The sequence below is a fragment of the Aedes aegypti genome, chromosome 1, assembly GCF_002204515.2.
Source record: "Aedes aegypti strain LVP_AGWG chromosome 1, AaegL5.0 Primary Assembly, whole genome shotgun sequence".
In the NCBI taxonomy this organism is placed as follows: Eukaryota; Metazoa; Arthropoda; class Insecta; order Diptera; family Culicidae; genus Aedes; species Aedes aegypti.
This window is the reverse complement of record NC_035107.1, coordinates 29,567,890-29,595,165: the sequence shown is the minus strand read 5'-3', so window position 1 is coordinate 29,595,165 and position 27,276 is coordinate 29,567,890. Positions and strand designations below refer to the sequence as shown.

At 37.8% G+C, this 27,276-nt stretch overlaps 1 protein-coding gene across 3 annotated transcripts in view; it reads right to left on the bottom strand.

Annotated features, from left to right (window-relative positions):
* Positions 1 to 27,276, bottom strand: part of LOC5576498 (probable phospholipid-transporting ATPase IF) — a 100,384-nt gene that overhangs the window by 45,946 nt on the left and 27,162 nt on the right. Inside the window, exon 1 of one of the 3 annotated variants that reach the window (XM_021839284.1) lies at positions 3,860 to 4,488. The exons of 1 other annotated variant lie outside the window; for it this stretch is intronic. In XM_021839284.1, the coding sequence (XP_021694976.1) occupies positions 3,860 to 3,961 (102 nt within the window). In that variant the 5' untranslated portion in view covers positions 3,962 to 4,488. Of the gene's footprint in view, positions 1 to 3,859; positions 4,489 to 27,276 lie in introns of those variants that run through there. One more of the 3 variants, XM_021839285.1, reaches the window with a different exon arrangement.

Sequence of the window (27,276 nt, the reverse complement as noted above, 5' to 3'; positions counted from 1 at the left end):
ATAACAAAGTATGTATGCGCAAATCACAAGTGAAGCCGTAAGTCTAACTTTTGGGATGGCCATTCGCGCATATGAATCGTATCAGGTAGATAAACGACAATATTGTTTGTAGCCGGAAATCCCCAAGCAGAATCTTCAATAATTCTCATTTTCTAGTTAAAGATCGTTAGCTAAATAATCATACCCATCAGGTAAATTATAATCATGCTCATTCACAAGCCAATTTTCTTTCGACGGGTAACTGTTCGAATCTTTCAATTTCGAATAGCTTCACCTAAGGAAATTTCTATGCCAATATTGAAACTTTAGTTCCTCGTCTTCAAATTGTTTCAAAATACCTCTGCCGCCGCAGGTGACTTCAATTCCGTCTCTTCATCAGAAGCCACACAGAAATACATCAGAATTTTACCGGTACTGAGAGTTACAGTACCGTAGAAGCAGTACTCGTCAACAGGGGTCGGTACTAGGAACCCTACTCCAGACCAATGCTCCTAAAAATCTGAGGTCCGGCCTACGGGGTGGGCAGCTTTGCTCTGAGCAGGCTTTGCGAATCGAGCAAACTCTGAGTTACTCACATTTGCTCTGAAATCACCAAATCCACTTTTCTTGCTGTCGGATCTGCTTCGATCTTGCATCTATTCTCAGCAAATTTTGATAAGCGCAGATCCTATTTATTATTGTTACGAAAAAGGAGGTACATACACGCTCAAAAAAGAGTTCTGGAAAACGTGAACTGTAAAAAATACACCATGAACTACAGTCAACTTTCGTTCGTTGCACTAAACCTTTAGCGTACTTAGTGGAAGACTTTCACTAATCGGGCTGAGTTTCGGCAGAGAATGGCAGAAAACTCGGAGCGGTGCAAAATATACATGTGCTGCACCCGACTTTTGCGTGCGTCTCCTGTTTTTGTTGAGTGACACAAAAGAAGGTGCGAGTATTGCCGCAACTGTGTGAGAGACAAAAGATAGCTCCAGCTCTACTCTTTAAAACTCTTGAAGTAAAGCACAATGTGCTTCGTTTGGTGCTTTTCATTGGAAACATGATCGAGAACGAATGTGCTTGCTCTACACTTCAAAATCATTTGAGTGTTTATTCACAAATTTCATAACGCCGAAAATGGCTATTTTTGACACCCTCCCACCTCCTCGTAACGCATTTTGTATGAATATTTTTCAAATTTTGTATGAGCTGTAACCCCAGACAACCAGAAGTCGCTTAAAAGTTCACGTAATAACTTGTTTATTCAAATAAATAACATCAAACCCGCAAAACACGGTGGATAACATCGTCAGTTTGATTAGTTTCCTCGCATAGAACGCTTTTTTCTGAGTTCATTTGTACATTTTGTTTTGTCCCTTACACTCGTACAAAGTATGTCGAATCAATCCGTAGCAGCTGTCAAATCAACATTTGTTATCATAAATTAAGTCGTATAGGATCACAGATTAGTTCGGTAGAAAATGTATACACCCGCATTGTACGCTATTATTCATCACATAATATATGCACGTATAACGCCTCCACTTTTGTACGTAGAAGGCGTTTTCGCGACATCTTATAAGTGAAATGTTGCACATACAAAGCCTCCAGGTGATTTCGTTATCCAGCTTTTTACGCTAGCCATAAAACAACCAGGGGTGATTTGATTTTGATGTTTCTCGCGCACAGATTTTGAAATTTTCATTATCTTAACATCTCATTTTTTTTCAGATGGTTACAGGCACCGCAATTCAAAATATACTTCGATACTATGAACAGTTTCGTGATTCAAATGAAAAATATACCGAATTGTTTCGAAATCATCAACACTATGGTTTCAGTAGACACACAAGACTTTTGGTTGTCGTGATTTTCCACCGATATTATTAATATTCTTTTCACTGATGTGGCTTATATGATGTATATATGATGTAGCTAGATATCGCATATCTGCTTTTAAAGCACTGGACATCGCATACATTCCTGAACCATTTCTCTGGCTGCCAACATATCCATGGGTTCGATTCAATCAGCAATTAGTTTAAATAATCAACTCTTAATAAAACGTCTTATGACCTTGTATCACAGAAGTTTTTGAATACTTTTTTGATTACTTTAAAATTAAAAAAAAACCTGGGTGCCTGAATTAGGCTGTTAAATAATGCTTCCAGCCAGAGGCGACTCGTAACTTCTCTATTTACCAGTTCCACGCGTCTAAAAGTGCCTTTTTCGGCAAATTGACTTCATAAAGCAAATAGTAAATGATAAGAATCTTCCTTTCTAGCAAATCTTATAGATGCAAATTGTTTGCGTAAAGTCAAGAATGTCTATTCGTGGAACAGGTACCTTTTGTCTCCGACGAGTCCTTTCATCAGTTCGATATCTGAAATTATACATGACTCTCTTTGGAAGTTACAACCAGTTTTGTTTTTCTCAAATATCTGAAAACAGTAGACATTATTAATGTAAACTATAAAAGAGATTGAAGAAAATCAAGTACAAACAATATTCTCGAAAACATGACAACTCTAGGTAAACATTTTTTATCATTCAAGGATTACTGAGATCTAAACGAAAAATTTTATGGTGCAGGCAAGAAACTTCAAGTGGGGGTGATTCAAAATTTTATAGTGGTCCAGCGTAAAAAGCTGGATATACAAAGCTTACATTTGACACATTTGTAGTAAAAATACGGCTTCCCACTTAAAAATTGACATTTTCTCTTATGCTGACCAAAACCGGTGCTGTTAGCCAATACCATTTACAGCGGGAATTCACTAGTTGGAACACCACTGCCTTCCATCTAATGAATCAGACCCGTTAGTTAGAACGACTGACAGCTGGTGAAAATGCTCCAGACTCACGCAGCTGGAGAGCAATTCGTCACAATTCGCACATATACATGCTCATTTGTTCTATATATAGAGACTTCAATGTGACGGTGCTCAGATGTCCAGTAATTTTTCTACTCTTGACATTCGATTGCTTTTTCGTTGGAATATTTTCCAACCAGTGAACATTCAACCATCGAGCCATTCCATGTAGCGAAGCTCCAACGAGCGAATCCACACTTTAATTCCACTAGTGTTTGTATCTTTTGATAGATACGCGTATTGGTATCAACTGTAAGGCCGTCTTCAGTGTCATATACTAGTCTCGACTGATTCTAATACACGACGCTGAAGACGGCCTTACAGTTGATACCGAAATACGCGTATCTATCAAAAGATACAAACACTAGTGGAATTACAGTGTGGATTCGCTCGTTGGAGCTTCGCTACATGGAATGGCTCGATGGTTGAATGTTCACTGGTTGGAAAATATTCCAACGAAAAAGCACTCGAATGTCAAGAGTAGAAAAATTACTGGACATCTGAGCACCGTCGAAATACGAATATCTTTCCACGAAACAGCTCCAAGATCAATTATAATTCCAAAATTATTGTTAATTTGACTTCGATAATCTCCAGTGGCCTGAAATTAATATAATTTCAATCTGTAGCTTCATAAAAATCCCCTTCCAACATAAACTGACAACAAAAAAGATAAAAACAACACGTTTTGATGCAGGTCACCCGAACCGAATGGAATAATGGCACCCAAAAGTTATCAGATCAGGGCGCGATAACAGTCCTATTTCACAATCGATAGAAAACATTGATTCACACGAATTACCGTTGTGTGTTATCAGCTCACCCCGTGTATGTTTAGTTTTACCGTAAATTCACGAATTCATACAACTCGGACAGTCCCGCAGCAGAGATAAGATAACTCTTTGCGACATTCTTCAGCCGAAAGAATAAATCGGCTGTCGTTGTCGCATAACCCATTTTCCATTCTGTTCTATTACGTCACCGATCGAAGTAGGCTCCATTACCTTTCCCCAACACCACCAGGATGATCTCTTCCGGTAGGTGTGCTCCCCTTCGCCATTCAGGTCGTTCAATCCCGGCTCGTCTTCGGCATTCGGTTCCGTCATGCTTAATCTCCCTCACACATACACTCACACTTGTAGGATGTTCTGATTTTACTCCAATATCGCACTTAATCGGTCATGGGACACTTGCTCCGGAAGCACCTCTCCAGCTGTTGCTTAATGGGGAGCTTCATTCGCTAATCATTTGCTCAAACACATCACTGAACTTTTCGCGATTCTATTTTAAACACTCATTCGGTGAACTTCTGCATCGACTTCATCGTAGTAACCACAGGATTTCACATATTCCTAGCTCGATCAAACATTGTTCGTTCCTCTCGAATTCGAGCAGACAAACAGTCCCATTAGCACCTCGTTTGCTTCGATTGGCAGTTTTTCACGTATTCGGATGTAATGATAAACCGCACTCTGTCGCGACTCGCAACCAACGCCCGGCGCAGTAGGCTACTGAATGGGGTCGTCGCCGCAGAAGCAGAAGCCGCAGCAGCAGAAGCGATTCGGGTTGCTGCGATCGAATTGATCCACCGCACCTCTGCTCGAAGCGTTACGGAGTGAGCAGAAGCGGTTAAGCTCGGCGGTGAGTTGATTGTCTTCCTGGAAACCCCTCCCCCGCGCCCAACTCAGGTTAAGGTACGCACATGGATGGAGGAGGTACAAGGGGGTCTACAACATTAGCGACCGAAGGCGACGCCAATGATAAGAGCAACGACGAGGATGGAACTCTTGTTTATCGATAAGATAAGGGGCGTCGAATTCGCTGGCCTTTACTGGGAACATGGAGATACACTTGAGTGTTTTCCGATGGTATCTGTTGTTTGTGATATAAAAGTTGCTTTTGCGAATAGGGAAATGTCGTATTTTGTAAGGGTTACTCTTTCTGATTAGCAAGAAGTCTTCTTTCTCAACCCGTTAACGCCCAGTGATCTATTTTGCGATAAGTTCATGTGTTTCATCTATTTTGAAAATAATCATTTTTGGACGCCACGCTATGTCCTAAGATTTCTGGGATTTCTTAATGTGAACCCTGTGATCCTTGTTCGAATCCTGGGATTCCAGTGTTGATCCTGGGACTCTAGTGTGCATCCTGAGATTCCCGTGTAGGTTTTGGGATTCCAGTTTAGATCCTGGGATTTCAATGTTGATCCTAGAATCCTAGTGTAGACCCAGGAAATCCTGTGTAGATTTTGCGATTCCAGTGCAGATATTGGGATTCTAGTTTGTATCTTGGGATTGCAATATGGATTTTACGATATTAGTGTGAATTCAGGGATTCTAGCGTGAATGGTGAAATTTCAGTGGGGACCACAGAATTGTTGCTTAGATCATGGGATCCCACTCTAAATCTTAGAGTTCTCGTGTAGATTTTGGTACGCCAGTGTGGATCCTGGGATTCCAATGTGTATGCTGGGATTTTAGTGTGGATCCTGAGATTTCAATGTGGTTCTTACGATTCTAGTGATAGGATAGATCTAGGATTCTAATGTGGATCTTTGGCTCACAGTGTGGATCGTAGAGATGAAAGACAAAAATTCCTTAAAGAATCCTGGGATGCTATAGTGTGAATTCTGGGATCCCAGTGTGGATGCTAGGAATTATATTCTTAGCTCGGACCGAGCCTAATAAAAATGAGGCTTCCCAATAAAGCTTTGAATTATCGACCACTCTTTTATCAGAAGATTGAAAAAAACCCTCAAAAGCTGTAGATGAACACATAGTTCCCCTCAGACAATTCAGATAGCCTCCCTTAGAAACTTGGAAAAGGCTTCCTCAGAGACTTCTAGAAACTTTTTTTGAGAAGCTTCAAAAACCCTTCCCTAGAAGACTCAAAATGTTCAGCATGCTTACAAAGGATAAAGGAAAATTCTTATAAAAGATAGAGAAGCCTCTTTCAAAATCTTAAAAAAGATGAAAACTTGCTTCGCGAATTTAACAAATTTTCCAGTGACCTTATAAAAGCTCCATAGGAAGCATTAAAATGTTTTCCCTTGGACCATCCACATTTTAAGAAAGCTGCTTCTAAATGAAAATTAACCAATATTTTTGTCAGTATCAAAAACTCCAAGGGAATTTCCATTTTCAAACATTTTTGTTTTTTTGAGAATGTTTTCGTAGAAAGCATCGTTTGCCTTAGAAATTACAATAACTTTTCTACCACACTCAAAAAAAAATTCGCAAACTTGCTTGAACTAGAGATATTTTTTGTAAGACATTGCATTGGAACAAACTCCTATCAGATACTGCAAAACGCTTCGCTAGAGAAGCTTTCCAAGGTTCACTCAAGATGCTTGAGCTTGAAAAGGTTTGCTCAGGAAGCTAGAAAACATTTGCTTGAGAAGCTAGAAAAGTTTCACTGACAAAGCATGAAAAGCTTCATTTTAGAAGCTTGAGAACTTCTACTCAAAAAGTTAGAAAACCTGTTCTCGAGAAGTTTGAAAAGCATCGCTCAGGCTGCTTGGAATGCTTTGCTAAGACGATGCCCACCAGTGCCGTTCACAGATGCGTGCATAAAATGAATACGCAAAGCGGTTCTATTTTAGCTATTCTTTCATTTCTGCACCGATCGTTGATATGAAGGTTGGTAGAGTACGACCCTATTTCCGCACCGGTAGTTGCTATTCTTGCTTCTTGTTTATCATCTAAGACAAGACGTGACAGGTCACAGTACAAAAATGAAACAAAATTGCCTGTCAAAAAAGACCACTTCTCATTGGTCGTTTTGGCAAAGGCCTACTCTCACATCGTTGAGTAGGATTTCAACAGGGCACTAGCCCAGCCGTGTTGCTAAATCATAAATTAAAGTTTCATAAAAAGTTTGAAATTTTTTCATGAAGTCTTTTTGTTTCGAATCCATTTATATTCCATGTTAACTTTGCCGCATGTGTTCCTACAATACTAAAATCAATTAAATATACTTAATTGAGAGCAATATAATGGAAATTGTGTCAATTTTCTCTACAAGTATTGCCGGTTTCTAATATAAACCTGAATTTTTTAAAATAAAGCATCCTCTATTGCACTATGAATGAAGCGTGCAAGAAACAACAAAATTATGGGCATTGATATTTGAATTTGTTCACAAGATTTGCTTAAAATGAATACTGGTAGCAATGGCTTTTGTATCGTCAAGGATATCGGCCGAAAAACAACTGGGCAGTCTTAGTTGAGCTGTCACGTCCTGTCCTAGTTTATCATTATTGACAGCTACAGTGTTTGCACGACATAACTTGAAGTGTTTGTTCCGCATTGTTTGGACATTTCAATACAGAGTCAGAATTAGGGCGAATGTGAAGACTAAAACATTCTCAGTAAAATCGGTTTGAAGTTTGCGGGTTTAATTTTAATTCTATATTATGTTTCCGATCGATTTAATTGCATGATGCATTTTTGTAGAATCCATTACAATATTATTTTTGTAGCAAAACATTTAACTTATTTAAATATTATGAATAACATGTTAAAAAAAATAAAAATCCATCATGCGCCATTCAACAAAATTTAGAGCTGTTGCGCCCCTCGATTTTTCGTCTTCTTCAGTTTGACAACAGCGATTGCGCCTTTTGACCTCGTCCTTCTGGTTTGACTATCATCAGCTTCGCCGTTCTGCTACGCTCTCTCGCACGAACCTTTATCACTAACGCCCTTCTGCACACTCAGTTTGAAATGCGCCCTGCTGCCACACTCAAGCTCAAATGCGCCCGGTTACCGCAGAGGGGGAAGATGGGCGAAATTGACATCAGAGTTCGAATCGAAAGAGAAAATCAAATGCGCCTTTATGTTTTTCTTACTTATTTCGTGAAAAACGTTATTTTTAGGGAACAGAGGTGCATTATATGATTGCAATTTATCAAACAAAATGTTAGGTGAATTAAACTCAGTTTGTTTACATTTGTCAGTTAGGCCGTTAATCTGGTACTGTATTGATTTAGCCAAAAAGTAGGGTGCAGAACCACTTTGGAATGGGGAGTTTTTCTCGGCCGAATCGTCCGAAACTTTGCAATTAGAAGCGCCTCAGTACGATGCATATTTTGACCAAATATAAGGTATGTAGCTTACAAAAACCCCTCTGCCGAAATGAATCAAATGTGCCAAGAATAGGATTTGGCTCCACCAGGAATTCCGCCGGAAGTTTCTTCAGAAATTCATCCGGCGATTTTTTCAAAAACATCCTCCAGGGATGTCCCAAGAACTCCTCTTAAGGTTTCCCCTCCGGAGCCGAGGATTTCCTTCATGGAGTTCCACCAAAAAATCCTCCGGAATTTGTTTTTCAAGAACTCTTCTGGGAACTTTTTTGGAGCTCCACCGGGAATTCCTCGGCATTTTCTCCATAATTCGTCCTGATTTTTTTAGAAATATCTCCAGAATTTTCCAGAGCTCCTCAAGTACAGGCAAACCTCTATGAATCGATTACTGAAGTTCCCATCAACTAGTCTTCTAAGAGCAGATTTAAACAAGCATGCTTTGAAAACATCTCAATGCGCGGGATCAAGGATGGAAATCTAGTGATCATTACAAAATAAATGATGCATCGCGGTTGTTCTTTATCGTGCGATCATAGCAACAACGATTAATCATTAGTCGTCAAGTCCTAACAACAAACTCCGCTCCGCGAAAAATGAATCGCTCGGCGCGTGTGCTAACGATCAGTGGACCAATGCATGAGTTCACTAATTTGACGTTTGAGCGGTGCCGAATTCACTGGTTGCTATGGTCCCATAAATAACACGGCACCGCTAAAACGTCAGATAATGAACTTGTGCATAGGTCCATTGTTCGCAAACCAAAGTCATAACTTTTGGGGGATTCTTACGTTTTTATTCCGTAATATTCCTTGTGGTATGTCATTTAAGATTCGAATGTCAATCGGGTATGGTTTGGATGAAAAACTATGCCGTGAAAGTGTTCCGATTTATGTTAATCGCGGCTTGTTACAACATCCGACAAACGGTTTGTCCCGCGACAAACAGTTCATCAGATGCTCCATTTATCCTTACTATGCGCGCTTGATGAGCTGTTCAAATCATGCTTCTGCAAGAGCAACGGCCCTCTTCGACCATTCAAATACTATGTTGTTAGTCGCTAGAGGTGATTTTTTTCCATCCTTACGCGGGATCGTTTCGAATCCCTATTTTTCCAATCTTTGCTTGCGTGATTTATGCTAGGATTCAATCCCATGATTGATTCTCTTTCATTATGCTCATAGGCAACCGAGTGAAGGTAAAATGCTTTCGTCAGGCATATTTGAATAGTATATTAGATATAGTATTATACCACTGCAAATTTACATAACTTGCGTTGATTTCCTTGAGTGAAAAAATAGTTTAGAAAAAGATTTGAAAGCCAGAGCTTCGTTGAATCCAGACATGTGGAAATTCAATCTTAAACTCCTGATAACACCTGACTCATATTTTCTGTATAAGAGCTGGAAGTCCAGTGTACATGAGACGTCATTACGTTAGGTCGGAACGTTAACTAAATTTGTCGTTGGTTTCCAGATACCTTTCACTAGCAGCAGTGCATGATAAAATCTTTCAGTCACATTCCAAGTGTGTCCTGTCAGACAAATGTCAACCGATATGGAATGAAATATCAATGCATACTCGATTCATTCACCCAGCTAACAATCGATCAAAGATTGAATCCTCGGATTCAATCCTCTCATACACGTGGCATGATTCATTGCATGCCTGGATTTGAACGAAGTATGCGCGCGGAATAAATCTTGCTCTAATGGTTTTTGATCTTAGCAGCTCTTGGAGTGGGATTTTGGCATCGACAGAAATGCTTTGGAAAGTTGATTGAGAGGACCATCATAGTAAACATCTGAGACGAGACTCGCGAAGACGGTCTTCTTTTTCTGTGATTGCTGAATTGTTTTCTTATTCCACTTTGTGTTTATACCAATTATGCGCATGCCGTTCAAATCCTCACATGAACCTCTCAGCAAAAAATGATTGAGTTTGCATCACATCGAATCATAAATAGCCGTTTGAGTGAAATTGCATGCCAGCAAACGTAGCAGACATTAGAAATAATTAATCTTCTGCTTAGATTTATCAGCAACTTTGGAAAAAAAACTGCTCCGCTGACTGAGGTTTTCAATAACAATTTACTTTGAACACAATACTTTTCACTTTTTCAGCCATAAAAACGGTGGGCTACATTTGACGTTTTGTGAGAGGAGAATCTGGGCTGCATATGACGTTGATATTTTTCCTCTTCGCGAGTCTCTCTCAGGTAAACATGAAATTGAATTCTTCTGAAGTTGCTTCGAATAATTCACTACATTCCCTCCGGGAATTTGTCCAGAGTTCCTCAGAAAATTTCTCAAAAGTTTCTCCGGGAATTTCTCTGAACTTCTTTTGAGAATTCCTCTAAAAATTATTCCGGATTTTCATCGGCAATTCTTCTGGATATCATCCAGTAATTCCTCGGAGCGTCCTCCGGATTCCACCGACAGTTATCCTAGATTTCTTCCAAAAACTCATCCAGCGATTCATTTGGATTTCTAGAAAGTTCCTCCGGAGTTTCCTTCCAACTGTGGAAATTTGAACTTTCTTCTTAGTTTCTCCAGGAATTTCTTCGGAGTTCGTCAAGCAATTACTCCGGTGTTTCTCTAGAAACGCTTCCGGACTTCCTCCAATAGCACATCCGGAGTTTCTCCAGGAATTGCTTCGTAGTTACTCCAGGATTTCCTTTGGAGATTTTCTAGGGTTATGTCCAAAATTCCTACAGGAATTTCTTTAGAGTTCCTTCGGAGCTTCACCGGTGATTCCTCCTGAGTTGCTCCAGAAATTCCTCTGGAGTTCTTTCAGCAATTCTTTTGGATTTTATCCAGCATATGCTTCGAAGTTTCTTTAAAGCTTCAGGAAGAATTCCGGAGAAATTTCTGAAGGAACGCCGGAAGAATTGTTAGAGCACCTACAGAGGAATTCATGGAAGAAACCCGGAAAATTCTTTGAGGAATACCAGAAAGAACTACGCAACAATTCCAAAGGAGGTAAGAAGGAAATCCAAAGTAGCTCAGGAGGAATGAACGGTGAAGCACCGAAGGAATACCCAGAGAACTTTAAAGGAATTCCTGTAGGAACTCTGGACAAAATCCTACAGAATCTCCAAAAGAAAATCGTAGAAAAACTATGGAGGAACTCCGGATGTGTTTCTGGAGGAACTCTGGAGGCGTTTCTAGAGAAACTCCGGAGTAATAGCTTGACGAACTCTAGAGATATTCATGAAGAAACTAAGAAGGAAATTCAAAGGAATTCCTGGTGGCGCTCCTAAAGAATTCCCGGAGGAATTCTCGGAGAATATCTGTGAAGGAAATCCCCGGATTATTTATTGGAGGGAATTCTCGGAAAAGTTCTTGGAAGAAATCTCCGGGGGTATGTCTGAAGAACATCCTCTACGAAATTCCTGGAAAAAAATTTCGGAAAAAATCCTGTTGCAAATTTCCCGCGAACTACCTGGAGAAAATTTCCAGAAAAATTCTCTGAAAAAATCCCAGAAAGAATTTCTGAAGAAAATCCCCGGAGAAATTTCTCTATGATTTTTTGGGTGAAATACCCAGAGGAAGTTCTGGACGAAATCCCCTAAGGGATTGCTATTGGAAATCCCCTTGGTAATTCCTAGAGCAAATCGCCAGGGAAGTTTCTGGAGGAAATGCTCAGGGGAATTCCTGGACCAATCTCCGAAGGTGCTTCTGGAGGAAATTCCCGAAGCAATTCCTGGAGGAAAGCACAAAAGAATTTTTGAACGAAATCCTCGTAGGAATTATTATTAGAAGTCCCTTGGGGAATTCCTGGAGAAAATTCTCAATAGAGGTCTTGACGAACATCCCCGAAGGAATTGCTGTTTGATATTCTCGGAGAAATTCCTGGAGTAAATCCCCAGAGGAATTCCATAAAACAATCTCCGGAGGATTTTTTTTAAAGAAAATCCCAGGAGAACTTCCTTGATGAAATCCCCGGAGAAATTTCTTGTTGCAAATCCCCGAAGGAATTGCTATTGGGAATCTCCTGAAGAATTTTTGAAGAAAATCCCCGGAGGAGTTCTTGGGGGAATTCTCTGAAAGAAATCCCTGGAGCATATCGTCAAACAAGTTTCTGGAGGAATTCCTGGACGAAATCCCTGGAGGAATTTCTGGACGGAATTCCCAGAAGAATTCCTGGAAGATATCTCAGAAGAAGTTTCGAAAAGAAAAAAATCTCTAAAAAAAATCCCAGAAAATTTTTTGAAGAAAATCCTTAGATGAATTTCTCAATGAATTTCTGGACGAAATCCCAAGAGAAAATCCTGGACGAAATCTCTGGAGGAATTGCTATTGGAAATTCCCTGAGGAATTCCTGGAGAAAATCCCGTGAGGAATTACTATTGTAAATCCCCTGAGAAATTCCTGGCGAGAATTCTCGAAGGAGTTCTTGGGGATATTGCCAGAGTAATCCTTGAAATCCCCGGAGGTATTCCTGGAGAAAATCCCCGGAGAAATTCATGGTTGAAATCCCAAGAGAAATTCCTAATTCAAATCACAAGAGAAATTCCTGAATGAAATCTCCGGAAAACTTCTCTGAAAAAAATCCCCGACAGATTTTTTGAAGAAAATCCTGGACGAAATCCCTGGAGGAATTGCTATAAAAATCCCCTGTTGAATTCCTGGAAAAAAAATCTCCAAGGAGGTCTAGGAATACCCCCAGAGAGAATCCTTGAAATTCTCGGAGAAATTCCTGGAGTGAATTCCCTGAGGAATTCTTGGGGGAAATCTCCAGAGAAATTCTATGAAAAAATCTTCGAAGGAATTTCTGGAGAAAATCGCCGTAGGAATTCCTGGACGAAATCCCCAGAAGAATTTCTGGAGGAAATTCTATGAGGTTCTTGTGGAAATACCCGGAGCAATTCCTGGTGAAAATCTCCGAAAGAATTTCTAGACTAAATTCCCCGAAAAATTGCTGGACGAAATCCACAGAGTAATAGCTATTGAAAATCCCCTGGGAAATTCCTGGAGAAAACTCGCGGAGGGGTTCCTGGGCAAATCGCCGAAGGAATCCTCAAAACCCCTGGAGAAATTCTAGAAAAAAAAATCCAGGAGAGAATTCTCTAATGAATTCCTGGTTTAAATCCCAAGAGAAATTCTCGGAGGAAATCTCCGGAAAAATTCTCTGAAAAAATCCCCGAAAGTATTTCTGAAGAAAATCATCCTAGAGAAAATCCTGAACCAAATCACCGGAGCTCTTGGAAAAATCTCCGGAGATATATCTGGAGAAAATCCCCGGCGGAATTCCTGGACGAAACCCCCGGAAAAAATCGAGTCTCAAATCATCGAAGAAATTTCTTAAGAAAATCCCAAGAGGAATTTCTGGACGAAATCCACGGATAAATTTCTGAAGGAAATATATACCCGACGGGATACCTGGAGCGAGTCCCCGGAGAAATTCTTGCAGCAAATCCCCGGATGAATGTCTGAAACATATCCCCTGAGGAATTCCTGAAGAAAATCCCTGAGTAAATGTTGGGGGATATCCCTGGAGGATTTCTTGAAATCCCCGGAGGAATTCCTGGAGGACATTTCTGGAAAAATTCCTGCTGCAAATCCACAGCTGGTTTAAATTCTCTGAAAAAATCCCCGAAATAATTTCTGGAGAAAATCCAAATAAGAATTTCCTCCAATTATTAATCGGAGTTTCTCCAGGAATGCTCCAGTAATTCCTAGGAAATCCTCCGAAGCTCCATTAGGAATCCTTCTGGAGTTATTCCGATAATTACCCTAGATATCCTGCAGAGTTTCTCCAATACATTGAGGAACTTTTGAGGCCTCCGGGCAATTCTCACAAGTTTATCTTTATATTAATTCAGAGCTCCACCTCCATCTTTCTTCTGGATTTCTCCAGGAATTCGTTACTTTACATCTAGAAGATGAAGTTCATCTGAAGCTCCCGAAAAAACAATAATTTTAAATAAATGTTGGTCTTGATTTCTACCGGGTACACAATATTAAATATTAAAAGATTTAAATATATTAAAAAATTATCCTCATAACAAAACATACGCATCTTGCAAAACGAACGTCACTTTGTTTTGAAGAATAGCAACGGTTGGATCGATTGGATAACGTTGCCAAATATACAAACGCACTGTTAACCGACTTAACTGTTTTCCATACGTGTTTAGCAACGACCGGAGCAATGTCGCGTTATGATGGTCGTTAGCAATTTGTGTTTATTCACGCTGCGGTGGGCATCGTCTAAGGATGATTGCAAGGATTTGTTCAGGTAGCTTGCACAGCATTGCCAACAAACGTAAAACGCTTCAATTAAGAAGTTTGAAAAGCTTATCCAAGGACTTTTGCAAAGCTTTGATAAGGAAGCTTGAAGAGCATCTCTCAAGAAGCTGGAAAAGCTTCACTCAGGAAGCTTTAACAGCTTCAATCAAGAAATTTGAAAAGCTTCTCACAAATCACCTCTCACCTCTCACCTCTCTCAAATTACATCAAATTCACAAAACACGGTGGATAAAATCGTCAGATTGATGGTTTTCCTCGCATAAAATGCTTTTTTTCTGAGTTCATTTATACATTTTGTTTTGTCCCGTACACTCGTACAAAGTAAGTCGAATCAATCCGTAGCAGCTGTCAAATCAACATTTGTTATCATAAGTTAAGTCGCATACGATGAAAGGTTAGTTCGGAAGAAAATTTATACACTCGCATTGTATTGTATCATTCATCACATAACATATGCATGTATATCGCCTCCACTTTTGTGCGTAGAAGGCCATTTCGCGACATCTTATAAGTGAAATTTTGCACATACAAAGCCTCCAGAAGATTTCGTTATACGGACATTTTGGTTGTCTGGGGAAGCTTAGATAGCTTTTGTCAGAAGGTTTTAAAAACTTCGCTCAAGAAGTTCGAAAAGCTTCTCTCACGGAGCTATGAAAGCTTCGCCCAGAAAGCTTCGAAAGCTACACTCAGGAAGCACAAGATTTTCTCGAAAAGCTTCGAGAGCTTGGGAAGTTTCGTCATGAATCTCAAAAGCATCGTTCAAAAAGTTAGGACAGATGGGCTCAGGGAGCTTGAAAAGCTTCGTTCAGAAGTCTTCAGAAGCTTTCCAGAAAGCTAGGAAAGCTTCGTTCAAAATGTTTGAAAGCTTCGAAGTGAAAGCTTGAAATGCTTCATCCAAGAGCTTGAGAAATGCAAAATAGAGCTTGAAAAACGTCTTCAAAGAAGCTTGATTAGCTTCACTAATGGCATTTGATAAACTTTACTCGAGAAGCTAGGAAAGCTTGAAGAGCAACAGTACAAAACATCGCTTAGAAAGCTTGATCAGCTTTGCTCAGAAAATTCAAAAAGCATCGCTCAAGAAGTTTAACAATCTCCATGGAGCTTGAAAAGCTTCGCTATGGAAGCTTGGATAGCTTCACCCAGAAAGCATAGATAGCTACTCTCTTGGAAAATTTTGAAAGCTCTGCTCAAGAAGCTTGAAAGCTTTGCACAGCTTGATAAGCTTCGGTGTAATCAGCTTGATAATCTCCGAAAGCTAGAAAAGCTTGGCTTCCGATGCTTGAAAAGCTTCGCTAAGGAAGCTTGACAATCAGGAATGCTCGGGAATCGTGAAAATAAATGCTAAGAAAACTTGTAAAGCTTGAAAAGGTTCCTATGAAGCTTTAAACGCTCGCTCAGCAGATTTGAAAAAAAAATGTACAGGAAACTTCAACCAGAAAGTAAAAAAAAAATTCCAGGGAGGATTTAAAAGCATCGGTAAGGAAGCATCATGAAGCTCAAGCAGCATCGCTAAGGAAACTTTTTAAATCAGTTTCACTTGAGAAGCTCGCAAAGTTTAGTTCAGAAAGCTTGAAAAGCTCCGCTCAAGAAGCATAAAAAAATCTACTCTAAAAGCTAGAAAAGCTTAATTCAACAAGTTTCGAAAGCTTCGTTCAGGAAGTTTGAAAAGCTTCTATAACAAAGTTTGAAAAGCTTGCTAGAAAAGTTTGAATTGCTTTGCTAAGGAAGCTACAAAAGGTTTGCTCAAGAAGCTAGAAGATCTCCGCTCAGAAAGCATCGTCTGAGAAGCTTGGGCAACTTCACACAAGAAACTTGAAAAGCTTCGCTCAGGAAGCTTGAAGAGCTTCATCAAGGACATTTGATAAACTACGCAATCACGGGACCAATGTGGATTCTAGCATTTTAGTGTGAATCCTGGAGTTCCTGTGTAGATTTTGGGCCTCCAGGTCAAACCCTGGAATTTCAAAGTTGATCCTAGAATTACATTGTGGAACCTGGGATTCTGATGCGGATGGTGGGATTTCAGTGTGAATCGTGCACACTTAAATTATTTTATGGATTCCTGTAAAATCTCAACAGCTGAACAGTTCGGTGAAATAAATTAACGGAGTACGGTAAATTTTTACAGTATTCCGTGAAAAATCACCGGAATCCGTAAAATTTCGACGGAATTACGGTGTTTTATTTCACCGAACTGTTCAGCTGTTGAGATTACGGTGAAATTCACCGTAAGAGCTTAGTGTGTAGGATTATACTGTGGATCCTGGGATCCCAGTATGGATCCTGGAGTGCCAGGATTCTAATGTGGAATTTTTGTGTGAATCCTGCAATAATAGTGTAGAAGAGGGGATTCCGGTTTGGATCCTAGAGTTCTAGTGCGGATCCTGGTATCCCAGTGTGGATCGTGGGATTCTAGGGTGGATCCAAAGGTTGTTGAGAGATCATGGGATTCCAGTATGGATCCTACATTTGATCTATCCAGATTTTTACGCCTGGCTGCAATAAAATTCAGGGTTATCCCCATTGGACGTATGCACACTATAATTTATTAGAGCAGCATCACAGTAAGCTGTGCCTGAATGGTAAATTTACGAAAATATGGAAAATGTCAACATTTTTTAGTGTTCGATAGTTTGTTGATTATTTAATTATTCGAATGATTGTTAACACAATAATCTTTTTCAGCAGATTCAAGGTTCAGAACAACTCTGTCCTATTTAAGAAAAATGACATATGTTCCATATGGATGTTCGAAGCCTCGAGCGTCTGTTGAGATGGGTATATAAAAGCCCTACTGGAGAGCTGAACCGTATCCACAGAACAGATAGGAAAGATGACAGCAAAAACAGCTGCTAACACTAAAGCGAACACTAGCGCACCTGGTGGCGGCGGGCAAGCTTCTTACACTGTAAATTTTTCGAAAAATGTGCAGAATTAGACAAGAAAACTCGTCTAAACCATTTTTGAGATTTCTACTCTAAGGTTGTTGCAAAACGAAGGTAATCTCCAGAGGAAGTGGAATATTTTCATTTAGTTTGAGGGTAACAAAAAATGGTTTTGCACTTTCTCCCTGCTTTAGTAATCAGATTCTACAATAGTTTATTCAGTTGAATGCAAATATGAATGGTAAATGTTCGTTTAAAATCAATTTTTAGTTGTTTTTAAGAATATTATATTTTTATATCCTCCTAGAGAAAGAGTAAGAATGAACCCACGGGCTTTGTGTTCAAGTTTTTCAAAATCAATTATTCTTCATTTCTAATGACTTTAATGACCGGAATATAACTAATGATAACTAATGACCGGAAATTTCATTTGCATAAGTGGGCAGAGTAAAGAACGTTTTGGTCGTTTTTCGGTGGCTGCGATGAAAACGCGTACTTTATTCTGTGTAATACTGTATGTTAGAAAACAAAACCATGCAAAATTCGCACAATATTCCAGACTTGGAATATATTTTTCTCAAACACAAATCAGTGCATCATGTGATCATAGAATTTGAATATAATTTTAGATAATATTCCCTCAACTATTACCATTGGCGTAGGCCCCCCCCCAGAAATTTTTGATGATAATATACAAAATATGAAAATTGAAGAAATAATAATTTACGTGATTCAAACGTGAAGAAAGATCTTCTGAATGAATTGACAAATATTCTTCAGTAGTTACGTTCTTTTGTTTTGTACAACAATCTTGGGAAAACCTCGCTTGTCGTACACAGCATCAGTGTGGCGGTTCTAACTTTGGTGAATCGTGCGACATCCGAAAGATTAATCGTGCTGCCGTCGCGCAATTGGTTTTCCGCAAGAACCAGCTTGTTGTTGTGTGCGATAAGCGCAATTTTTCGACATTTCTTTTGCAAAAAATACCGTGATACTAAAACGCGGAAATTTGGTTCCTTAAATTTGTATTTTCTGAATAATGCAAACAATACTGTTTCAAATGTTTTAGCATATGATATCCCAAGTTATTTTAGGGTGCCTTGCTCGAGGTATCCGGTGATGATGATTACCCGTATAAGAGCTCTCTAAATAAATCCATACATTATGTATGATTCGTATAATGTCCGACAAAATTAAATAAAAAAAAATAGGCAAAATAACTAAAGGAACCTTTTTGAAAAGAGATGGCTGAAATTTTAGGCGAAAATAAGGCTAAATTCATAACAGATTTTTTTAGAGATTTCAGCGTGGGTTAGGCTTCTAAGAAAAGTCCAACAAAATTGATCATAGTTTTTTTTATTCCGGCACTAATTTCTTTCTTTGATTTAGCTTGAATTTTTTCAAAAAATTTTGCATGAATGCAACTTTTCCATGAAAAAGTTTTATATTCTCAAAAATTTTAGTATAATCATTTTTCGCAAGAAGGAAGTGGTTTTATACCTTCTGCTACAAATTTCTTTAAAAACATTCGAATAATATAGTTAGATTAGTTCATACTTTCAACGTGAATTCCTCCTGGCGGACAACCATTCCTCATATGGCTACGTTTTATCCACAAAAACGTTCACGGATTCAACTAAAGAATCTCAACCTTTCAAAAGTTCAAACTTTTCCTTCGCAATTCCTCCAAAAAATCATTGATTATGTCAATTTTTTTTATATAGATTTCTCAAAAGAATATTACAAATTAGTTCGCGAAGTTCATCAAAAGTTCTTCGGAAATATTTTCAAAATGCGTCACAAATTCTCCTAAGTTTTGATCTGAAAGTTCTACTTTAAATTCCCGGATTATACAAGAGTTATCAACGAATAGTATGTTTGGAATGTGTCTTCGAATCTTGAGAAAAAATTGTCGAAAAAACCCTCAAACATACTTTTGCTTCCAAAATTAGCATAACGGTAGAAGAATTAGTACCACACCATTTAAGTAAATAACTGTGAAGAGATTTTTAAGAAATTTGTAAGGATCTTCCTTAAAACAATACTTACGAAATAGTTTCATCAATTCTGCCAATAATCCATATTCTGTCAGAATTCTGGGGAATCCAGAAATTAAAAAAAGAATTTTAATAGATTTCAAGAACAATTTTCAAAAAAGATTCCGATGGAGCTTGTAGAAAAGTATGTTTTTTTTTAATTCATTAGAGAGGCTTCAATTATCCTGTAGACATTCTCCTCTTGGGAAAACATGATATATCATCACTTATCTTTGTTTGTTCCGTTGTCCATCTGTTATTTGTTGCAACATTTTATTGTTTCTCTTTCCATCATATGTCGCTTTCTTGACCAATTTCGTACAAAAAATCTTTTCATACTCCAGAAATCAACATTAAACAACAATTCTAAGAGTTTTGAAAAATTACAAGATTCTTTAAGTATAATATCTGATAGTGCAAAAATTTCCTCCAAGATTTAAATACAGTAAAATCATTCATATTTTTTTTAAATAACACCAATAACTTCACGTTAAACTTCTGCAGTTCTACCATAATTGTGAAATATAGCTCGCACATTTTTTTTTTTTTTTTTGAATTTCTGCAAGTACGATGAAATGGGTTTTTACTTTAATCTGTTCCTCATAGTATCACGGAACATCGAAGTCCATGCAAAAAAATTTCTAATATGTTAGATACAAATACCTGCAGTAAAAGTTCAATTTCCATTAATGTAAATCATTGTCCATTATAAAGGACGAGTAAAAAATAACAAGATTTTTTGTTTTAAATTCTACAAAACCACATAAGCTTTTCTGTGAGGTACATCGATAGGAATTCTGTCAAAAATTTTCAGACGGTTTCTACGCTGAATTCTTGAATTTTTTGACAAGAATTTAGTAAATTTTTACAAATTCAATTTAAACTGAAATTACCTAAACAAATTTTTAAAAGTTCTTCCAAAACTCTATAAATTTGTAATAAATCGGATACGGATATTGAGTGATCCGTAGAGTAATTTGTGAAGAAATCTTTAACAAAAATATAGAGGTATTCTTGGAGTGGGTTTTGAACCAAATATGAAGAGTGTATAGATTTCTAGATTTTCTTTGTGGAAGAATCCCTGAATAAACATTTGGAAATAATATGAAGGAATTTTTAGAATCCTTGATGAAATTTATGGAGAACCCTTTTTCAAAAAATTCTAGAATGAATGGAAAAATCCTTTAGTAACTCTGTTGGAAAATTTGTATCAAAATATCCCCAGAAGAATCGCTAATGCTGCTTAAAGTCAAAAAAAAAACTTTGGAAAATACTTGGATGCATTTCAGATTAATTTATCGATAGAGTTCTAGGACGAAACCCAGGGGAAACAATAATATTATTTTCCAAAGGAATCCGTGAACAAATTTTTCGGGAAACTTTTGAGTACTTTTGCGGAAGAGTTTATAAAAGAACATTGAACGTCGTATTCCACTTGAAACTTTAAAGGAATGTTTGATCTTTTAAAAATTTTCTCAAGGAGGCATTTTTTAAAGAAATTCTAAACATTATTTTCGTGATAGCATTTTGAGGGAATGCGGGAAGCAATACGTAATTGATTTTTAGATAAATAACAATTCTAGAATTTTTTTGAAAGAAAAAAAAATGCATATGTATCTGTGGAGAACTTCTTTGAGCAATCGATAAAAACCTTTTCCCAATAGAATCTTGTTTAATTGTTAATAAAAAGTTTGTGGAATATTGGAAGGAATGCTTAGAGTAACCTGGAAGATTCATTTAATATTTTTTGCAAGAAGTCTTGAATAATTTATGCTGTGTTTTTTTTTTTGTTTTTTATTCTGAAAGTTCAGGAAGAACTCCAAAGGCAAATTTGGAAAAACTGTTGAGACAATCTTTGATGAATTTGTAGGAAGAATCCTTACTTGGTGATTTTGAACACGATTTTGGTGATTATTATATTATTAAGGAATAACTCGATAATATTTCAATCCAACAATTAGCATTTATATGTAATAAATACTTATAGGACCATCATGGAGAAATGTGGAGAAATGCTTGAAATTCGATATTCTTTACGAGATATTTTCAAAAATTTGATAAAGATTCTTCGAGAAAATTTCTATTCTTCCAAAATTCTTCAAGGGACATTTTCAAGCAATTTGATACAGATTCTTCGAGAAAATTTCTATTAAGATCAGAAAGCCTAAAAAAATCAGCTTAACAAACTGTTGAATAATAACTACTAATCCTTAGAATGATTTACATGGGAATCACAGGAGGAACTCAGTGAAAACTATAAAATGAGTTTTTGGAGAATGCCCTAGAAAAGTATGGAAATAAATCATGAAGAAATTTTCGACCTGAACAATTTGTTGAAGAATTACGGGATATTCGTCGTTGATTCTTTGGAAGAGTTCTTGAAGGATTTTTTAACTCGATTGGACAAAGAATGAATATATTTAGAAGTGAAAATTGTAATTTACAAGTATTACTGCTGTGAGACAAAATCACAAACAAATAAAATGAATACAATCTATGCAAACTAGGAAATTTGTAAAAATCTATGCAAATTACGAAATTTCTGAAGGTTGTGACCGACATTTCGTGGATAAACCAAGAATTTTCCAGAAGACCCATGTAAACGATAGCAACCGCTAGTGAAATCACATGGACGAAATACGCCAGCTGACCGACTCGCCAGCTGTCATTTTCCAGCTCCCCGCTGCTTACCACTCCCCGGATCCACTGACTACTTAGATTGTATTACCTTGATATAAATACCTTGGAATTATTATTAAAGCAAATAAAACGAAAATAATGAAAATATTTTAAACCGATCGGTGAAAAAAATTTACGATTGAATCAACAATCCTAGATAACTGCTTACTAAGATACAGCTATAAAATCGGATGGCAAGAAATGTCAAATGTGAATAACCCCTTGTTTTGTTACAGCAATCGTAAAAAGCTGGATATCAAAAATATTTTTTTAACACAGTGTCGTTATTCAACAAGTGATTCCTAAATAAATCTTGGGATTCTAAAATCTAAATTCTGGGATCACCGCGTTCATGCCGGGAAGCCAGTGTGGTTCCTGGGTTTCCTGTGGGGTTCCTGGGATATTGGAGGGAATCAATGTGAACCCAGGAATTCCAGTGAAGATCCTGGGATTCTAGTGTGGATGGAGGGATTTCAGTGTGGATCCTAGGACTCCAGCGTAGATTGTGAGATTCCAGCTTAGATCCTGGGTTTTCTAGAGTAGTTCCAGGGATTCTAGTGTGAATGGTGGGGTTTCAGTGTGGATCATAGGATTCCAGTGTAGATCCTGGAATTCCAGCGTGGATCTCGGGAATCCAGTGTAGATTTTTGGATTCCAGTATGGATCCTGGGATTCCAATGTGGATCCTAAAATTCTAGCAGGATCCTCGGGTGTCAGTATCGATCTAGGAATTCCAATGTTGATCTTAGGAATCCAGTGTAAACCCTGGGATTTCAGTGTGGATTCTGAGATTGTGAAGAAAATCGTGGGGTTACAGTGTGGATCCTACATATATAATGCAGATTCTGGGATGCTTTTGTGGATACTGGGATGCCAGTGTGAATTTTAGCATCTCGTTAGAATATCGCCATCGTGTAAAAGAACCATAGTAAAAGTTGGTTTTCATGGCTAACTCGATCGCATTTGCACTGGTATTGTGTTCTTTAACTCGACATTTCCCTAACTCGATGGTCCCTTCAATATCGAGTTATGATTTTTAATCATTCATGTAATTCCACTCTATCGACAGCATTTTTTGTAATTCGTTGAACGCAAGAGAGCAGCAACAACCAAACACTGAAAACCCTGTTTGTTTGAATAATTGTAAACACGTTATCGTGTTTGCTCCCTCATTGACGCCAGGGCTCACTTTACGGTGCACGTAACAAGACTTTTTAGCACTTTTATCGTCAAATCGAAGATGTTTACATTTCAGCTGATTCGCACGCAACGGAAACGACATCTGCTACCATTGTGACACACTTCTTCCAAAGCCGAAATTTTGTCTTTGCTTCTTCTGCTCTGCGTCAAACACTGCCCAAACGAGGTGCGATCGGCTTTGCGTGATTCACTCAACCCTCAAAATTTGCTTCCATGGTACCCACAAGCTTAGAATCACATTTCAGAAACGAAATTCACTACGCTTTTGGCATATGTCATTCACGGGCCAACATTTTCACGAACAAATTTAAAACAATTCGCGAACTCCCATAACGATCTTCAGTAGGCTGTGCCTCCACCCGCACTGTTCGTTCTCGAAATGATCCTACCACTCACATCACATCCCGATCGATACAGTTCACAGCCAGTTGATAACTGATTCGAGATCGGTGAAACTGGGGGGATGAAGTAGCCTGCTGTGATCATCATCGTGTCCCAACGTGCGATTTGCGCGCGCGCACTTTCTTCCTCTCCTTCCATCCTTTTGCGCCAGCATGGCGTCTTTTGTATAGCATTTGTATATGGCATGGTATGGGTGTGTGTAGAAGGTGGTCGCAGAAAGCTTCGTTCTAGCGCAGTCAACAAAGCTTGACATGCATTAGCGAAATAGGCTAGGGATTATTACCGGGCGAAGGAGGCGCTTGGTTGTTTACTTTGATTGAAATTTGATTAAACAAATTTTATTGTGAATGTGAAACGGTGTTACAGTGCTAAAGTGGTTTACTGTTTAGGACGATTATGGTTTCATGATAGGCAAGTGGTTTATTTTGGTCAAAGGAGATTGGACAAATCTGGGCCCGGAATGTACACAGATGACTCGTATGTCATTTGAAAGATCTAAATGAGACAAGAAAAAGTTGGTATGGGGTCAAAAATATCCATTGTGGGACAAAAAAATAATTCGCATGGTTTGAGATGGATTTTCTATGTATTTTTTATTATATTTTCTATCGATTAAAAATGAAAATATATATTTTTCTGCACCTAAATGATGATTAGAGACTCTATGTTCTAAATAAGTGAATTAGGACTTTGATTCAAAGATGAAAACATTACATGGTGATTTTAGACTGTAATGACATTAACCCTCTAATACCCAAATTTTTATTTTCGATTTAAGTATTATTTTTCGTTATCTAAAATCGTTCTAAACACGTTTTGGGCATTTATTTATTTTTATTCGCAAATTTTTAAATTTTGGTTTTTGATTTTTATAATTTTTATTTTTGAACATCCCTAACTTTTTTCATTTTTTCTTGAAGCCTTTTCTAGTTGTTGATTTTTGGCAATAATAAAAATTTTAATTGTTACGGTACTTTGAAAAATATTAAATTTTTAATTTTTTTTCGGAGCGTATTTTATTTTCCGTGTAACTAACGGAAAACAGGTTTGAAATGATTTTAATACCACCAGGCTCTTCGTTTGTGATAGGTTAATCGTAGAAAAATATAAAAGGTACGATTTTTTATATTACACGTTAAATGAAGCCCAGGCATTTGTAGGTTATATAAGAATGCAATTTTTCAAACAATTTCTAAAAATACAAAAAAGTTTCAAAATTTATAAAAAACTTTTCTTATATGCGTGTTATGAGTCAAGGTATGAGCCAAAAATAAAATCATTTTGATTTCCGAGCTACGAAAAAATACACAAAATTCCAAAGTGTACCCCGTCTAAAGGCGGGGTTGGGTATTAGAGGGTTAAAAATCGTTTCAAAATACATATGTACATTCAGTAAAGTTTTCTACCAGACCCTGTTACCCACATTATATTAATCACAATTTCTTATCGTTTTTAATTTTCTTCTTCTTCTTCTTTCTGGCGTTACGTCCCAACTGGGACAAAGCCTGCTTCTCAGATTAGTGTTCTTATAACCACTTCCACAGTTATTAACTGAGAGCTCTCTATGCCGATTGACCATTTTTGCATGTGTATATCGTGTGGCAGGTACGAAGATACTCAATGCCCTGCGAATCGAGAAAATTTCCTTTACGAAAAGATCCTCGACCAGCGGGATTCGAACCCACGGCCCTCAGCATGGTCATGCTGAATAGCTGCGCGTTTGCCGCTACGGCTATCTGGGCCCCGTTTTTAATCTACTTATACGATATTTTTTATTCGTAATAAGGTAATATTACGACTTGTATTCAAGTAAAAAGTCAGCCTCATTCGATGAAAAATAATTGGGAAACAGTGGTGGAAGAAAAGTGTGTGGTGTCTTATAAGAGAACTGACTGTAATTGTTTTTGCTGAAGTAAATATTTCTCCAGAAAGGATTTTGCGAAAAGATCAATAAAACCATCAGCTCAACCTTAATGAACAACATTATCAGCAAAGTTTAATGTGGGTTGAAATGCTCATTGCTAAATACTACGCAGTAACATATGCGTAGTTTTAGAATTTCATATGTTTAAATCAATGACAATCTAGCTCGCTAGTATAAACCATCTCGCGCTATATACTGCATACGTGGATGTTTAATATCACCTGTACTCATCACATTATCCAACCAGTCTTAAGTTAAAATGTCAATCATTATCGTTTTACGAGTTGGTATACGAAAGCCGTGGAGTCCAATGACATTATTTTTTCTAATGAGTGCATATCATATGTCACAAGCGTTCGAAGATTAACAAAGTCTTTAACAACTTCAAACAAGTATTACTTAAGAAATAACATCACTAGGACATGTACTTTATATACCTGCGACCATATATGTACTTCGTTTTGATGTTTTCGGGATTCATCGTCAATCTGATTATTGATTTCTAGGTCGCGTTCGACTCAGTTACAAAAATCTAGCTGTTGCAGGTAATATCAAAGGGTTTCACTATTTCAAAGATGGAAAACTAGGATAAGCTTGTAATTCCATGTACTCTACCCAAAAGTATATGGTTGCATGTAGAGAAAGAAGCAAGTTCAGATATGTTGGTGCTGAAGCAGTGCTTGATGGAGATGTAGATGATTTTGTTGAAAAGCCACTTTTGACATATGATAATAATGATAACACACGTGTGCTGGCTGTGAATATCTCCTTTTACAGATTACGTAACCAGCTTAGGGATCCGCAACTTGTAAAGGAAAATGATATTTCTACACTGTTGCTTGATAAAGGCTAATCCGATTTCATAGATCCATTATATCATTAACAACTTCGCCGAAACACCTCGCGATCCTTTATTGTACAACACTGAAAAAGGATTTCGAAAACTAAATCAGTTTTCAATAATAATGCAAACAGATGAACGATGAATGCGAGCATGCCCAAATGGAACATCATTGTCAATTTGCCCTGTATAAAACGCTTATTCTTGGCTTTCTATGCACATTTATTTGAGAACAGGAACGAAAACTATTGAGCAAATAAAATAGGCAAACTTCAGTCAGCTGGTCATTTAGTGAGAATGCCGGAAGAAAAAGTTGCATCATTCAGGTGCAGGTCAGCGGCCCCGTGGAAGACATCCTTGTATGTTCATTCTGATATTGATGTGAGCGTACCAGAGCTACCAAATTATTCCAGATTTAAAACAAATGGTTGATACTAGCTCTTATTGAATATAAAAGTAATCACATGGCTTATCTTCTAACTATTATTGTGCTACATTTATTCTCAGATACTTTTTCTGCTAAAAAACAACATTGTTAATTGTTAATCGTTAATTTATTTGTTTTACATTTCAATCAGTTCAACATAGAAAACAACAATCAATTAATTTTAAACTAGTAAACTATGAAAAAAATATACTTAAGCCCAGGGTAGACAATCGTCACCGTCAAATGGAAAAAGTCATCGACGAAACTAAAAAAAGAATCATCACTCAACCAGCGTTGAGTGTGGTTCGCCACAAAGGCTCGGCGTCATGACGAACAAATAAGCCTCCTTCGGTATGGTCGATTCTTCGTTCGGAAGCTCTGAGCCGACTAAAAATATGAACCGTGGCGTCGATAGATTATGAGCCTTTTTGGAAAAAATTAAACAAAAACATAATAACAAAAAGTGTCCGGAATTGAACAAACGATCTCTAAATCGTCAACGTCACGCGCTTACCAACAGGGCTATTGTTGAAGCTTGAGGAGTACGGGTTTAGCCTTGTATTGGCGATACAAACAATTCTGGGATCACTCGCGATCCTGCTATGAAAATTATATGGCAGGATTTGTAGAAAGAAATCAAAAAACGTTTTTCTCAATAGGGCGATATTCAAAGCTGAAAAGGCAATAGATGGC